Here is a 17,206-nt window from a genome sequence, read left to right as displayed (position 1 = left end):
TGAGGAGGGGGGGTACAAGAAACGAATTGATACTTGCATTAAGTCCCATAAGCCACCAATGGCAATGAATGCAACCAACAATTAAATCCAATAAACGAGTGCAACACCATCACATTATCGAGCGACTCTAATGACAATGAATAAGCAATAAGGTGATAGAGACCATGAACCTATGGAAAGTTCATTTCAAGGACAGCAGGTTATTGAACATTACAGATGCATTGATGTAGGTGTAAGTGTAGTGTGACTGTGAGGTCACCCAAGCAACAAAAGATATGGAAAGAAGTTGCTTCAGTGCCAGTGTGGAGCATTTGTGATTGTGACCCGTCACAGCGAAACAAGGCGCTTGTCGCACAGAAGATGAGCCTAAATGACACCAGGAGATAATGGAAGAAATTGATGTGCTCATATTTCACAAAAGGCAGACAACAGTGAAATGAACAAACAGTCCGTCTCAAGCTGCCAAGCTCAGAGCGACATGCGCCTGGTTTTGCTGTGACGGGTCACATATTAGCGCTCTCCCTTTTTTCACCAAGCTGTTGCATGTGTTAGGGGCAGCCTGGCGGTTTTCTGGTGTCCCTGGATTGGCTTGGAACCCAACACTACAGGCTGCATTATAGTATGTAGTTGGAAAACCCTAAAAAAAAATGGCGGATGGTTTTGCACTTTTTGAATAGCATATGACACTTAACACTCACACCCAGCCTACACCACATGACACCAATTGACAACCTTTACAACATAAATTTGTTAAGTTGCAATATATTTCTCCATATTCCGAATAACCACATGACAATATCTGATTCTGTCACGCCCGATACCAAAAATATTGCTGATACATGCAGATACTGTGTCAACGCTGTTTAGCCGGTTGAAGGGCACCTGTACATACAAAAGGCCTATTATTACGTGCAATTGCCAATTATGTGAAACAGATACACCAAAACCAGCTAAATGTGTCCACAAAGTATATACCGTACCAGGCCTTTCAATTACGTGGAGACCTCTACACCCTGTATTTTTTAGCCTATTTTGGGGGACATGTTTTTTTGCTTTTTAGCTTAATATGGGGACATTTCATCGCGCCAATTTGCCTGAACAGCGACGTCATAAATCAAAGTTAGTGACTGATATCACCACATACACCTGAAAAATCATAATTTTAGGGTAAAACTATAAAATAAGGCCATTTGGATGAGATTTGGTTATGTTAGGAGCCAAAAAACGCTTCGGGGGTCATATTATTAAAAAAAAAAAAAAAAAAAAAAAAAAGACCTAATTTGGGGACATCCTGTACGGCCTACACCGTTATACGGTATAGGAATCATGTGATTGAGAGGCCTGTATACCAATTACCTTACTCACCAGACGTCTTTCACATGATAGGCTGAACAGTTGTGCTCCCTACCGACAATAAATCCTGACTACTCTCCGACATGAAGACACGCTTCTTCTTTCTCTTCTTCGGTCTCGGAAATGCACCCGTCAGAACAGCATCTGCCATCATCCCCTGCTTTATTTCATGTAAATCAGTAGAAGTGTTCGAACTAAGAAGTGCAGTGTCACTGTCATTATTCGAGTGAACACGAACATGGTTTTCACTCACAGATCGATGGTATTTTGACGGTACATCCGTTTTTGATTGAGCAACCTGATCGGCACTGAGAGAATCTACGTTATCCGAATGATATGAATTATGCAACTTACTTGCATCATTTTGTTTTTTAGAACTTTCTGGTTCTAAGTCCATTTGACCAGGAATTAGAGAACTGTCTGCATTAGCAGAACCATTCACTGACCGTTCACCCGACTTTCTTCTTATCGGTGAAAGATTTTGCTCAGTTCGCGATGTTATGTTTGGTATTAGTTTCTTTTCAAATAATACATCATTTGCTTCCTGCAATGCATTTTCAGTCTTCGAATCAACGTGATTTATCACAGGGGACTGCGAAGGTTTGAGGTCTTTTCTACTGTGAGTAATATCTAAAGGCTTCAACCTGAGCGGAGGTCTTTTGCTTTGAGACAGAGATTCCTCAACCCCCTGATTCACCTGACATTGTTTACAACCACCTGGATTATCATCCACATCAATACTTGGTTGTTCTGGCATGTCTGGTGGCACAGGTGGTAATATCGGCAACATAATCAGATTCAGAGGATTCTTATTTTTTCTTTTCTTCTTCTTCTTTGGCTGAGCTTTAGGAATAGCCTCAGGGTTATCTGGCCCTTGATCTTCAACCAACCTTTCCACAACTGTCTTTTCAACTATCTCAGGTTCAGCCTGTTCAGTATTTTGCCCCACCGGATCAGGAACCAAAGTTTCAGAACGCTTTCTATGTTTCATCTTTTTCAACTCTACAGTACCACGACCAGAATCGACAGGCTCCACGGAATTGTCTGTTGGCTCATTATAACCAACACCCCGACCACCTTCATCTTTCTCAAACTTCTCAACTTTCGTGACGCCCTCAGCCTCACAGGACTTAGTTCTTCGTCTCCGATGCCTCTTTCTATCCTTCTCGTTTGTATTTTGGGTGGAGTCAATTCCAGAGTCGGCCTTCTCTTTTTGGGATGTCTCATTCCAACTCTCTTTATTTCCAGAGTTATTCAAAGGGGCACTGGCACCACTATCAACAGGAATATCATCTGAAATATTCCCTGGCGGATAGTCTGACGAGTATGTTTCCTGCGAACCAACTCCTTCGTCAGTTGATTCTTTCTTAACGCGCATCGCTGAATCTTTTGCTTGAGGTTGTCCTGTCATTTCGAAGGCAGGTTTTGCATCCTCGGGCAGGTCTTTCACAGATATCGGATTGGACACGGAGTAAGGATCACACTGGGAATCATAATCACTAGTATCCTCATCGCCACGAAGAAATTCATGCGATGCATTTACATCACACTTTTTTGCCCGTAGAATCATAGCGTCCGTAGATTCTGTCACTTCCGAAATTTCAGTGGACATTTCATCTTGAATACGATTATCTCTAATAACATGCAACCCATCAGCAATTGCAAACAAAATCGGTGGAGAAAAGGAGTTTTGTTGAACCTGAACTAAGCGCAATTCTTTAGCCTGCTCTACATCTTGCCTACTGGGTGGTGTGTTTCCAGGTGCACCATCAGTGATGGTATTACTTTTACGGCATAGGATAAGATCTTTGATTTTCTGCCATACTTCTTTGCGCAAGATGTATGTAAAGAATGGCAGAATCAGAACATAGCTTAGTTTCATCCACATGAAAGACAAGTCCACTTCCCACGCATAAGTAAATGCAATAAAAGCTGGTAATTTTGCAGTTTCAGCCGAGTTTTTGTACTGTTCTACATAATTCAGAGTCACATACGGACCAACTAGAAACACCCACATAATACACAGAAGGCCAACATACCGTGCACCATATAGTTCTATCCAAATATTCTGTTCCGCCCCAGCACGACTCGTGTAGTTGTTCTGAGCAAGAGTGTCTCGATCATGAACCTTCTGACGGATGCAAGACCTGATTATCACGATGAAGAAGACAATAGTCAGAAATACTGGCACCAGAATGGAGAAACAGGATATTATAGAAACGTAAATCAACGGAGCATTTTCTGCAATCGAACAAAGGTAACGTGCGGAAAATGCTTTGGAAGGTATTGTCCCCGTCAGTATGGGTACAGAAAATACTATCGCCTGCACCCACGTGTATATTATCACTATCACAGTATTCCGATGATTCAACCGTTCCTTGTACTTATCTGGGTTTATCACAGCTATAAAGCGATCCATCGTCATCATGCATAAACTAAGTATCATCGCAATATTCACCATTTGAACAAAGAATGAATTTAACTGGCATATGAATCCACCGTAATCCCACGTCTGTGTGATCGCCGAGCCAAGAACTAACGGCATGTTCAATGTAGTGTCTACCAAGTTTACTGAAGCCATACTGATGATGTGAAGGTTCAACATGGAGACTCTCAGTCGTTTGCTTTGCGCAATCGTGGCAACCAACATGCAGTTTCCGAGAAATCCAGTCAAGATAAACATTGACAGAAAGGTTGCCCGTGTGGCCATTTGGCTGACCCCCGTCTCAATGAAGCTCCCATTGTCGACTGTGAAGGATGACATCCCGGTATTTCCAACAGAACCACTTGTTTCTCCTGAAGAAATGTCAGAACCAGGTGCAGCCATGTTTTTTACCAACCCCACCACAGTTTGTTTTGGTTTGGGACGGGTCGGAATGTCAACAGTTTCTCGCAAAACCACTCCATTTTCTACCTAGATTTCACTAACCAACGTTCGTGGACGGAATAATCAACATTTTGTTACTACTCAATCGGTGATCAGGGCGGCATATTGTGTGTTTTGGAGCAAATTTCTAGGACAAATCGGTCTGTTCTGAAAACTTCCTGAACAGGGCGGTAGTGACGTAGCGCTGTCACCAACTATTTCAGCCAATGAGTGACGTCGTTTCTTGGGTCATTTAAAGTGCACGTGCGCGCACATGCAAAATGTAAACAAACCTGAAATCGTTCTGAACGGGCCGAGAACCCTGGTCGAAATGTCAGCATTAACATTTGAATGGCGAAGACCACTTTTTCAAAAAATTTAAGAAAAAAAGTACTCACCCTATCTCCTCAAACTAGGAAACACTCAAAGGGTTGACGAAATGATTTGAAATACCTGTAAGATAGTTATATAGGAACCATTTGTCCATCCACTCATCTAATGGGATTGGGAGAGGGTGTGGGTGGGGGGGGGGGGGGGGCGTGGTGGGGGTCGTGTGGGTGGAGGGTGAGGGGTCACTGGGGGCGGTAGTGAGCGCTGGAAGTGTGAATGATCAATGCTGTGTTTGTTTTGTTGTTATTGCTGTTGTCCATGGTTAGCGTGTTAATTTCAATTTTCACTTATTCAGATTTCAGAGGTCCTGGCCAGTTGGTAGGTGGAGACGGGTGGCACTAATTGGGTCTGCAGGCCGTTAGCGGAGACATCGACGACAATGACTTGACACCATGTGTCCCTGGTTATCGTGACATGGCGACTGAGTTTTACCCGAGTCCAAAGCGCGCTGACTCGAATGCGTAGGTTTTCTCCCGTCGAAACGGTTTTCCTCCTACAGGACAATCCAGACGCCTTGTCCTATTGCTTGGAATGTAAAATAAATATTTAAAATAAGAACCTTGTTTTATTTTGTTTTTCCTCTGAACCTACCCTAACGGCAAGGTCACTTGCAGAAATTTTTTAAAACGAGATGTATATTCCTAACCATCCCACATTTTGGGAGTGGTGCAACAACCTTGTGACCCTATGGTAACAATAGTGAGGTTTTGCTATCCCGTTCCGAGGACAAATTCACCGAGAATGGCCATCTTTTAAGTATGATATCACTTATTGGGTGGTCTTCCCATTCTTGAAAACGTCAGCCGTACACCCCCCCCCCCCTCCGCAATTAAGGGGGCCATTGCTTCGGGAATTGCCATTCAATTTTGACCCCCCTCATCTCTGGGACGATGTGACAATCAAAAGTGAAAGGAGGACACTTTTGATTGACATTCACTGCTCCAAAGTCGGCATGGCCTATGAGACGGTCCCCTCCTCTCTTAGATTGGTACCAACTTGTCCCATAAGATGGCATTGACGCATACTGCGCCTGATGATTACACTCCGGATGCAGTGGACTGGCCTGGTTTAGTCGCCCTGGAGGCGAATTTGTTTTCCTGAGCCTTTCAGCAAAGCATTGTGTACTTTCGGCCAATCAGAATTCGACAAGTCTGTGACGTCAGTTGAACTTCGGATGGAAGATTTAAAAATTCGCGTACCGGCGTGTCCTTCAGAAATGACTCTTGCCAATGAGACAATGATACTGAATTGGGTCATAACCGAAGTACGTATGCATCTCATAAGGCGGGGGGGGGGGGGGGGGGGGGGCGACGCAGCATGAATTTTGTATGTGCCGTCAAATTGACCAACTTATGTATGTAAGTCACACACTCTCCAAAGACAGTCACAACCCTGGAGGAGACACTACAAATTGTATTTTGCTTCATCATTACATGACCGAAGACTGAACCACACTCATTATAAGAACATTGTCGATCGAATTCTCTGTCTCATCCTAGAATAACACAACTGCTCGACCCTGGTACAGAGAAGACAGTTATAATGTCTCTTCGATCTTCAGATTGAGTCTTGTGTGCTTGAAAGTCCTTCTGCACATAAGCACTGGCACATAGCCACCAAAATTATTTTGGATGCCGCCTTTGGATAAAACCTAAAGTTATGTCATTGTTATCTAACTAACATAGGCTCAGTTTCTTCTGACGCGCACTGTATAATCGCCATGGCGATGGCTTCCCGTTCTCGCTTGCAGGCTTTTGATGAATCTGAGATAGTGCAATTACTGTGCATGTGATTTCTCAAGAAATCCTGCAAGCGAGGTTGAAATAGCCAACTTTGTTTAAACATGGCGGACCCGAGCACCGACTTTCTCGATTTGCAGTGGAATTTTGCTTAATGACTCCTCGATAACTTAAGGAAATTCGCAAATGTTTGGTTGTTGATGGAAATAAATACATAGAATACTGTCATTGTGTAATCGATGCATTAATGTGGACATGTCGCCATCAGATGTTGACGAAATGGGTTGCTCTACACGAGAGTTAAAAATGACGTTGAATGGTGACGCCAAAATCACTGACAATGGCATTGGCGCTGGCGCTGGCGTTGGCATTGGCGGTGGCATTGGCGGTGGCAGGTGTTCAGAATCCTCAAATGTTTTGGATAGTTTAGTATTGATGTTGATTGAACGATGCAAAGCCCTTGGGAGTAAAACAATTGATTTGAGTCAAAGAAATTTGATGAGAATTCCAGATGAACTCTTGGAACTGGGGGAGCTTGAGGTGATTTTTTCCATCATACTTACTAAACTTAATCTTGAAGTCACAATAGAAAAGGCCTACCTTGGTCAGTAGTCACAGTGATATGATATCTTTGACGTCTTGGAGAGAACGATAATAAAGTCCCGAAACTTGGTCGGCTCGACTCTGGAATGGTGAAATTTGAGCGACTTCAACAGGCAGACAGTGCATTGAAAAATTCCAAAAACTATTCTATACCGAGCTACTTAATCTCAAGTTGCTCCTCATGTATCCATTGTTCTCCAAATCGGATCACAAATAGTCATTAAAAGCACACAAGATGAACAAGACTTCTTCTCTAGACTATAGTCATGTACAGAGAAGAGACATAGGCTTTTCAATCAAGATAATTGCAAGATAAAATCTTAGTTTTTGACAATGGTTATCCAACAGTGCATCGCCATTGTCTGTTGTTAGTGTCAGGATCCTTGTCTATTTCAATTAGATTACCAATATGGAGGGCATCACAACTTTCTCCATAGGAAAAGTCTTCATAAACTTTCTATCCTCCCAATTCTTATTTCAGTATCTCTATCTGGAAGGAAATAATTTGACGTGTCTCCCAGAGGACTTTTTCGATCGTCTTCCAAATTTGAAATGGCTCGATTTGAGACGAAATTACATTGTAGGTCTTCCCAGTACATACATTGGTCGACATTGTTGCTTGAAAACGCTTCTCTTGGAAGGAAATGAGCTGAAGTCACTGCCTTTAGAACTTGGTAAGTCACGCACTGCAAAATTGGCATATTATTTCAGCTAAAGAGTTAAAAGCAGGGTGCTGTACCTTGCCTTTTTTAACAATTTAATAAGTTGCTAAATCATTTTCATTTCATTGAAAGCTGGGCAAGGCACCTGCTTTTTTTACCAAAAGGCTGTGCCCTTTTCTGTCCTGCCATTTCAGATATCTAGCAGAATCACTACGCGTGCTTTGGCACTCCTCTTGTGGGAGGCCTTGTCAAAACTTCTCCCCCGTACACATTCCTTCACTTTATATGCATTTATGAGCACAGCAACCTGCTAAGTAGTATTTCCCACTAATGTTTGGAAACAAAATTACATTTTCATCTTTGTAGGTCTTGTTGAGACTCTGACTGGTCTGAATATTGCGAGTAACCCGCTTGAGTTCCCATCATCAGAAATCATTGAACGAGGTGTCGATCACATTCTGAGATATCTTCGAGAAATGCTGCTCACGAAATCCGAGGGAAGAACTCCCTTATCAGGTAAGTAGAAAAACAAGGAAGAGTAAATAGAGAATACTGATGATTTATTGGAACTGAAAAACACAGAGACAGTTTAGCTTGTTATAAATGTTAGTCAAGACGTAGATCATGATGCATCATTCAATATTTCGGAAAATTCTCTGGCTACTTTTGTGATGATAGTTATTTTTTGTTGTTACCTGTAAGTTCTATATGTTATTCTATGAATAGAATGATACACTGTTCAAATAGGAGAGTTTCTACACTATGCTATACACACAGCACGAAAAACATCACATTTGAAATATCAAAGGTGCTGAATCATCTTACTTGCAAAGGCTGTGTGAAATTGGTCAACATCAATAATAGTTGTACATCTACTATTCCAACATCAATAATGTGCCTATTTTTACAGTTCTCGGTACATTGAACCATGCTTGTTGTATTTTAATTTTGTCTTTTGTACAACTATATGGGATATCCTGACCTGCATTGTACACTGGTATAAATGGATGTATTGTGTTCCTGTGCCTATGCTAACATACCTTATCTGGGTGTTTGTTTATCATTCAGTTTCACATGTTATTCTTTTACATGGAAGAGGCCTACAAAAAGATGTGTTTGTTCTTCTGAAAGGACCGTTTGGAAGTTGTGAGATGCATAGATGCAGTGAAGACAACAAGATTATTTTAGATACCGCTATTTTTATCTCGAAAGCCTTTGAAGAAAGACAAACAGCTCTTCAGGGGCACTAATTAATAAGTCATTGTGGTCTTATTTTAATTACCATATACATGTAACTTTCTTTTAAAAATATTTTTGTATGTGTTGTATTTGTATATATGTACTGCCATACTGTCTCATCCTTTGATAGTTGTGCAATAAATTGAATTGAATTGAATTGAATTGAATTGAAGTGATCATCATAGGATCAGTCATGCAGTGAACTTATATAGTGAACAACCATGATGAAATTATTTCTTCAAATGGGTCCCAAACATAAAAAGACGAAAAGTGGCCTTTTTGATTTCAGCAATATTTTGGAAGGAATTTTACTTTTAGTTCAAACTTGTCTGATATTCATTCATCCAAGTGTGCAAGTAACGATGCACCTGTGTTAGGAATGTTGTTTTAAATTCCAACATTTTCATCATTTGAGCATTTTGTATTGTAAGTATGCCAAGTGTCGGTTTCCTATCCAATTCTGATTTGGCTTATCTGACGCTTGGTCTTTGTATATTTAGAAGATTGTACTGAAGAAGAATCAGTTCAATCAAAATCGTCTGTTGACTCAAGCCCCCCTGGTGAGTTTTTGTGGTACCATTTCATATCCTTGTTCGTCATGCATCTTTGGTACTTGAACAGACTCATTCTTGCTTTTCTTCATCCGGTCAAGTGTAGTCGGGTACTGTATTCTGGATAGTACATCATACTATAGCTATAGTCTGATTCAATCGTGACGTTCAGAAATGTTGGGGGGGGGACGGAATTTGCTGTACATCACAGAAGTTGAACTCCTGTTCAAATGCCATTAGCATGCATCACTTGGAATGAAATATAGTACCACGGTGTTATAGAATTGCACTTAGGGGTGTTATTTGGAATGGCGTCACAAGTTTTCATTATAGAGAGCCCTGATTTGTTTGATTTTTCCGTGCCGTAACAATTCAAAGACTTTTGAGTGTTTTTTGCACTATTTCCATGATTTTATGATTTATACTCCCTCTTCTTTTCCCACATTCTATCCCACCAATTTCATATTCCTATTTACATATCTCAAATATTCAGTGTAACAAAGGTGGTAGAAAAGAGACAATTTTGAGATCCATCTTTTCCGACCACCACCTCCATCCCATTCATTCATACTTTTCTTTTGCACTCTCCTACCCCGTTTCTCGGCAATTTTGATTTCAGCTAAAAAGAAGAAACAAATTAACACAATCTTCAGTTCGAATGAGTCACATACTCATTTGAGTAAGTGGCATTTATCGTGCAGTATCACTGGTATGGTGTGAGATTTAATAACAGTCGAGTCAGTTTATTTTGTTCTTTTTCTAACATCTTGAGTTTTTCAGTCAGTCTTGTTGAAATTTTTCTGTTTGTGTTTGAATTTCACAGTTATTGGTCTTCATAAATGATGATACGTTTACATGTAGTTGTGTTATCATTTTGTTACATAATCTGTCCTCTCCAGCTCTTTTTGAAACTTTTTGCGGATATCTTGTTATATACACGTACATAATGATAATGACACATAGTCCAATCCAATTAGAAATAATATCTTCCAAGCTAAATGGGCGCTCTACACATGAAATTGAGAGTGGCTCCCATGGTGATGAGCCAGGTCAGATTGAGTTGAGAGAATCGGCTATACTACAAAATTACGAGGATGAAATTATCATATCATCAAACTAAATGTCCATCAACTTGTGTCATAGATTTCCAATCTTTAGTTCCAGAAATGAACAGATTCCAATCTTTAGTTCCAGAAATGAACAGATTCCAATCTTTAGTTCCAGAAATGAACAGATTCCAATCTTTAGTTCCAGAAATGAACAGAATTGCTGAGCTGTCAATCCAAGATGGAGACACTTCATCCGACGAAAGCGTGGAAGACTACCGGTTGAACCGCAATGTGCAAGACTATGGCTACGAACGACAAGAGTTCCGGAGTAACCAGTTGAACGATCGCGCTTCAGCTCGGAGCGACCAGGCACTGGATTCTGTGGGATCGCTCCCAGGACATTCTGCTGCCTTACATAAGCCTGTGAGCTATTATCAGATTCGACAACAGCATATGGAAAAAGTGACGAAGGCCGGTGGATCGGGAAAGTTGAACAAATCCAAGTCTCATAGGTAAGATCACCGTTCAAATGATAAAATTGTCGAGCATCGCATCAGCCAAATCTGTCTGGCCCTTCCATTGGTAGTGACACTATCAACTTGATTGAATGCGTGCTATTTTCAGTGGGGGTTCGAGACGATCCTCCATCAAGTCCAAGAAGTCGGCCCAGTCCTTGAGTCGGTATCCTACTCTTCCCCCAATGGAGGTTATCGAACACAAAGCTCAGGAGGAGAAGAGGTTGAAGAAGATACAGAGTCTCAAAGAAAAACAGGATGCCGTACTACAGAAGCGAAAGTAAGTAGAAAGCATTGAAGCGAATTTTTTTACTACGTCCAAGATGATAAGGCGAGACTTTTTTAATACCTTGGTTAGCGTCCTTTTTCATCCAAGGGCAAGCTGAGGAGGGTGGATTAGAATTGAAAATAAGAAAAGTTTTTTCTCTCACAGAAGACTTCTGTAGAAGCAGCTCAGAGGAGGAAAAAATAAGAATCAAATTTTATTTCAAAATAAAAGTTGCTGTTTTTTAGTAGGTTTGCTCGAATTGGCTCAGCTTTCTTCGGCTCTTTTCTTGAAAACAAAATACAAGGAGGCGATCTCTCCATCTGTTGTGGTTTTTTTTCAGAGATACTGAAATGCTGAAGAACTTTCAGACAGAGACGCGACAGATGCAACGAAAGAAATACACGCAGCGATTGCGGAGAGGAGAAGACTATGAAGAACCAGCCACCACTGCCCCATTTGGAATCGAATCGGGAGATTTGAAAATGAAGAACAACGAGGAACGCATTAAAGAAGACGTCAAGTCTGCCCATGAGAAAATGCGACGGGTGATGTCACCGGCGAGTAGATTGAGGCTGGAGGAAGCACGGTAAGGTATCATCTTGTGAATGTTTTCAAAAGAATACAAAACATCTTTTTTGCATTATCCTTCCCTTTGAATTTGATAGGTAATGATACATTCTGAGTCATTTTCAAGAATCGTCGAGTCTTGTTTCAATAGCTTATCGACATGAATTTTTCACGTCCACAGATCTATGTTGTTCTGTTTTTTTGGAGCAACGAGAATTGCCTAATTTAGATTTTTTTGGTCCGACTTTCAGTTCTCAACGAGATCGAGAACTGGAGCGTAAGATCAAGACACACGCACAGGATATGACCGAGAGGAGGAAGCATCCCAAGGGTAATCCCAAAGAAGAGATGGCTGCAGCTAAAAGAGAGATGGAGATCGTAAGTACAGGCGATCCTTTCAAGGACACCCTCGGGACTATCCTCAAAGGAGTGGTGTCCTAATTATAGCGTCTAATAACTACTACAGGAACAAAGTATGTGTCTTAATAGATGAGCTGTCCTGTTTACAGACGTGTCTGTAATAGAGGTTTCACTGTATTGGCGGGTTTGAGAACTCTTTTATCCTTGCTTCCTGCCCAGCTTCCAAAATCAGAGGCATGATTAGCTTTCTTTAGTGGAAGCTGCATGTATAGTACCAGCACGCCACCTATCAGCACTACCTTTAACTAGTCCTTCCATTTCCAACAGGTAAAAATCCTGCAGACTGAACTCTTACGACGCTGCGGCGATATGCGACAAAATCCTACCAAAATCTGATCAGCTATTATAGGTTAATTCTTATCCTTTCTGCTTGGTGTAGGGTGCATTTTATTGTGATGTTGGTTGACCAAATAATAAAGCATGCTTCTATTCATCATGTTCATTTACATTCTGTGCTACTCTCTTTCTGGCACCAGTGGTTTTCTATAGGGCCGTTTAGACGACAGGCGAAAAGACCGCATTCGGATCGAATCTGGATGAATCCGGATTAAAACCACCCAAGGCGATGGTACCTTTTTAGTCCGGATGCAACCACATTGATCCGGATCTTTTTGCGTTTACACGACGAAAAATTAATCCGGATTCGGGACGCATCCGGATTTTTTCGCGTCGTCTAAACGGACCTAATATGTGACTCGCTCCACCAAAACTAGGCGCTTGTCGCATCTGAACTCGACAGGTTGATACGGACTTGTTGTTCATTTCCCTATTGTAGACCTTTTGTGAAATCTATTACAAACTGATTTGGTCACATTTCACAAAAGGTCTACAATAGGGAAATGAACAACAAGTCCGTATCAACCTGTCAAGTTCAGATGCGACAAGCGCCTAGTTTTGGTAGAGCGGGTCACATATACTTCACCTCTCGATATTTCAAACCCCTGGTGAAATCCATACCCTTCGGGGACGGATAGTAGTAGAAAACAAGTGCCCAATCGGAGCGCTGCAATCAAACGTTGAAGCATCGTTATACAAGCACGCACTGAGTCGCCACGCTGCCACATTATACATAGTTTGAATTAAATCGGGCGATGCAATAGGTATGGCTCACATTTGCTCATCCAACAGCATATTTCCAGACTACCATCCCAGCCATGCACTCCCATTATTTTCAACTTATTATATCCCACTAATATTACATTCATTTCTTCCCCAAAAACTGGTATTCTTTAGACTAAAAATATAACACCTTATCATGGAAGAAAGTTAAAATTCATTAGCCCATGTCTCTGTCATGGTGACCAATGGCCGGAACTTAAATCAAACAATGAGGCTTTGAAGCCAATGAAATAAACAAATTAGAATTTGCATATTTCATTGGCTTAAAGCCTCATTGTTTGATTGCAAATGTGAAATAGTAACTATTCAGTAGAACAATACATTCTTTCATCAAGCTCAGAATTTAGCTGTTGTACTTGTTATGTACGAAATAAAACTTTTAGAATAAAGTCCTCTGGTTACAGAACTAGAATTTCAATTATTTCTGGGCTTAACGTGCTATTGTTATTGGCCGCCATGACGGACAGTACATGATCTTTAAAGTAGGTAGAAATGAAATGTAACGGAAAAGGTGTTGGGTTTGATTTGGGTGTCTCCTCAGTAATCCTATGTTTCACTAAAACTCTTGCTTTGCCCTGCACCACCCACTCTGAAACTTCCAAATACCTTCGTCTCCAGAAGGAGTTTTACTTGAGTCGGATGGATATCACAGCACCTCTCCGTCTCAACACTGTCGAAAATATGTTGTATTAGTAAAGGACCTTACTAGTTGACCCTCTAACAGATCGGTGCTACAGCGCTTTTGGAAACATCACATACAGCGCTTTTGGAAACACCACATACAACGCTTTTGGAAACATCACATACATCGCTTTTGGAAACATCACATATAGCGCTTTTGGAAACATCACATACAGCGCGTTTGGAAACATCACATGCAGCACTTTTGGAAACATCACATACATCGCGTTTGGAAACATCACATAATTTAGACAGCAGATACCCCACAATTTTTATAGATTATGCTTTTGAGTGATATTTGAATTGTTTTTATTTTAGATTTTAAGAGTGAATCTGGCCATTGCACCATTATTTTGAGGGCGAGGGCGAGTTTGTCACATGTATTTCATAGTGTGCATATTCAAAAACCTTCTTGCTTGAATTTGAACAGGATAGATGATCACTACCACTAAATTGACCGGCAAACTTATAGGTATTGAGATGAATAAATGAAAGCCTGTACCGGTTGCGTTGCAAGTTTTTTTACACCCAAAAGGAGTCTTCTCCATGTTTGGGACGGCGCATCATTGACTTAGCTCAGTGTGAATTTGCTGCTTGTAATCTTACATGTCCGTATTTCAGGCTGAAGTTCTGCACAGAGAGTTAAAACAGCGAAGACGGCAGCTGGAATACCGGTTCCAAGCTTTTACAGGAGACACATAAATATTGCCGGCAGAGACATCCTTCTGGTAGAAACATCAGCCTGGAGTTTTTTCAAGTGGAAAAAAGAACTTTTCGAGCTAAAAACAACTTGCAATTCGTGCTCTCAAATCAGATCAGATTTCTCGATTTGAGTAAGGGACTAAACTGACTTTTCAGAACTTTCTGGTTTCACGTTGAGTTTGAGAAATTGAAACCTCAGACGGGGGTCATTTCCCTTGCCATTATGTCCATGAGGATTGCAACAGGATTCACCAACCTTTTTGTTGCACACTCAGCAGTCGGCCACTGAGCATCTTGCTGTGATATAAAGCGTTTTAGTAGCAGTTTGTGCCTAGCCCTAGAACATGTAGAAGTCTTTACCTGACGCTTTGATGTTGTTGACCATTTGATAATGATGATATTAAAAACATTGGGAAGTTTTTCCCAGTTTGACTATGCAAAGCTCTAAAGTGATCCTTACCATCACATTCTTTGTATAAAGAGTTGGATATTTTTATTTACATCGCCATGATAAATGTGACCCATCACAGCAAAATCAGGCGCATGTCGCTCTGAGCTTGGCAGGTTGAGACGGACTGTTTGTTCATTTCTCTATTGTCTGCCTATTGTGAAATATGAGCACATCAATTTCTTCCATTATCTCCTGGTGTCATTTAGGCTCATCTTCTGTGCGACATGCACCTGGTTTTGCTATGACGGGTCACAGATGTGGTAGGGGAGGGGGGGGGGGGTGAGACTTAAGTCGTACTTTCACCTATCAAATCCCTGTGTCTTTTGCACTTACACCTATGAATTTCCGTGTCTAAATAGACCCGTGTGTCAAATCCCCGTGTCTATTAGCCCCATCGAGCTCGATGGGGCTAATCGGGGGCTAATTTAGACCCGTGTTCAACACGGGTTTTTTGATAGGTGGAATCTGAATAGACACGGCAATTGCAAGTTCTAAGATCCGGCGACAGATGGCGCGCTGTAGTTGCCTCGGTATTCCGCATGCGAAATCCCCCTCCGACGGGAAAGAAACACAGGAGTGCTCCCTACCTACAGCGCACCTGTCGCCGGAGCTATTATTAAACCATTATCTAACACCACTGATAGGTGTAAGTGCACCCCGGGTTTTTTGACACACGGCGAAGGTCTTGAAAAAACACGGGGTTTTATGATAGGTGGAACTACGACTATAGACATTTAACTTATGTTGTGAATGAAATCAATATTTGTTATTCGGTTCAGAATTGGATTTGTCTTGTTTGTAAATAGAAATACAAAAGGATCAGGTCAGTTTCAACCTGTGTATTGTTGTGAAATTTGAAGGTGTTCTTCATTAAAGAATTTATACAGTGCAGAAGTCTTAACGTTCTCTCAATGTTTCCACTAAAATATACAGTCCTCAAATCCATCACCGTTAAGGAAACAAATACAGGATGTTCTATTGGCCGGGGTCTATTTGGCAAGCCGCTCACCGAACAGGCATCTTTTTTTGTCCTGTTTGGAGAGCCGCTTGCCAAACAGCACTAAAAAGCCACCCTGTTCGGCCAGCCGGGCTTGCCAAACAGGTAAAAAATCTACCCTGTTTGGCGAGCTGGAGACTTTACTTTAACATTAATGAGTTCGGCTCTCCATTCAGGACATTCGCTGTTTGGTAAGCCGGGCTTGCCAAATAGTCACTTCCTATTCTATTATACAAAAGTTACTGATTCCTTTTGGTCTCTTGAGGCATTAGACAATAGCCGGAGGGAGGTCTGGCCTGAGCCAGCGGACAGTTCGGATAAAGTTACAGCAATTAACCGGTTGGTATCTCAAAGGTTCATTAAGTCGCCGATAATTATGTATAATGTGTATTGTGAAAGAATGCTCACATTACATCCGCACAAAATGCCCTGTCGCTCCACACATTGAGTTGTTCATCATGTGAGTCGGCATGTGAGTACGCTATATTCATGACTCTATGATAATAATGTTGGCAGGTTCACTGGTTTTTTGCTGACATGGTGGTTTAGAGCCGAGTCTAAGAGTATAAAAGTCCAAGGATTTTCACCTGATGATCAGCGTTGAACTTGTTACCTCTGCAGTCGGTGTATGAGCCATCTCCGGGGGGATCTGTCATACGGTAACATACCCTTTATATTTACCGTCCAGAGACCCTTATCACCTTTTATGCAATGACACCCTGAGCTCGCGGGGGCATCATGGGAGTGGCAGTGCCGCAATAAATACGTCAGTGCAGTTGGATCGGACGTTAGACGAGGAACAGAGGCAGTGAATTCTTCGTCTTGATCGTTCGAGCCTGTTTAAATCTGTAGGAAAATTGTGACCTCTCTTTAAAGTAATACTCTGGTGCCATAGAATCTCGTGAGAGTGGATGAGTCTGTGGCAAAATGATCAGATCAGAGAAAATTGGCAGAGCTGTCGGTTACATGTCTCAAGGTAACTGCAATCAAGCACACACCCTACGGAACTCCCTCCACCGCGAGATCTACTGATC

The 17,206-nt window shown here is 41.5% G+C and overlaps 2 protein-coding genes across 4 annotated transcripts; one reads left to right on the top strand and one right to left on the bottom strand.

Moving 5' to 3' along the window:
- Positions 1 to 1,263: 1,263 nt before the first annotated feature.
- LOC135489733 (uncharacterized) lies at positions 1,264 to 4,392 on the bottom strand. Its single transcript, XM_064775228.1, has one exon. It carries the CDS (start codon positions 4,178 to 4,180, stop codon positions 1,376 to 1,378), a length of 2,805 nt encoding a protein of 934 aa, XP_064631298.1. The 5' UTR covers positions 4,181 to 4,392; the 3' UTR covers positions 1,264 to 1,375.
- Positions 4,393 to 6,459: 2,067 nt separating this feature from the next.
- Positions 6,460 to 16,058, top strand: LOC135489511 (leucine-rich repeat-containing protein 27-like). Of its 3 annotated transcripts, XM_064774897.1 has the most exons (10): positions 6,460 to 6,888; positions 7,433 to 7,625; positions 7,980 to 8,129; positions 9,353 to 9,412; positions 10,652 to 10,964; positions 11,077 to 11,247; positions 11,576 to 11,821; positions 12,054 to 12,180; positions 12,490 to 12,571; positions 14,644 to 16,058. In XM_064774897.1, exons 1-9 carry the CDS (start codon positions 6,604 to 6,606, stop codon positions 12,556 to 12,558), a joined length of 1,614 nt encoding a protein of 537 aa, XP_064630967.1. In that variant the 5' UTR covers positions 6,460 to 6,603; the 3' UTR covers positions 12,559 to 12,571; positions 14,644 to 16,058. The 3 variants fall into 3 exon arrangements, with proteins under 3 accessions (XP_064630967.1, XP_064630966.1, XP_064630968.1); XM_064774896.1 differs by lacking the exon at positions 12,490 to 12,571; XM_064774898.1 differs by lacking the exons at positions 9,353 to 9,412; positions 12,490 to 12,571.
- The last annotated feature ends 1,148 nt before the right edge of the window (positions 16,059 to 17,206 follow it).

This window comes from Lineus longissimus, chromosome 6, assembly GCF_910592395.1.
Source record: "Lineus longissimus chromosome 6, tnLinLong1.2, whole genome shotgun sequence".
Lineage (NCBI taxonomy): Eukaryota > Metazoa > Nemertea > Pilidiophora > Heteronemertea > Lineidae > Lineus > Lineus longissimus.
The sequence above is the reverse complement of the archived record's forward strand: the minus strand, read 5'-3'. Positions and strand labels throughout refer to the sequence as shown.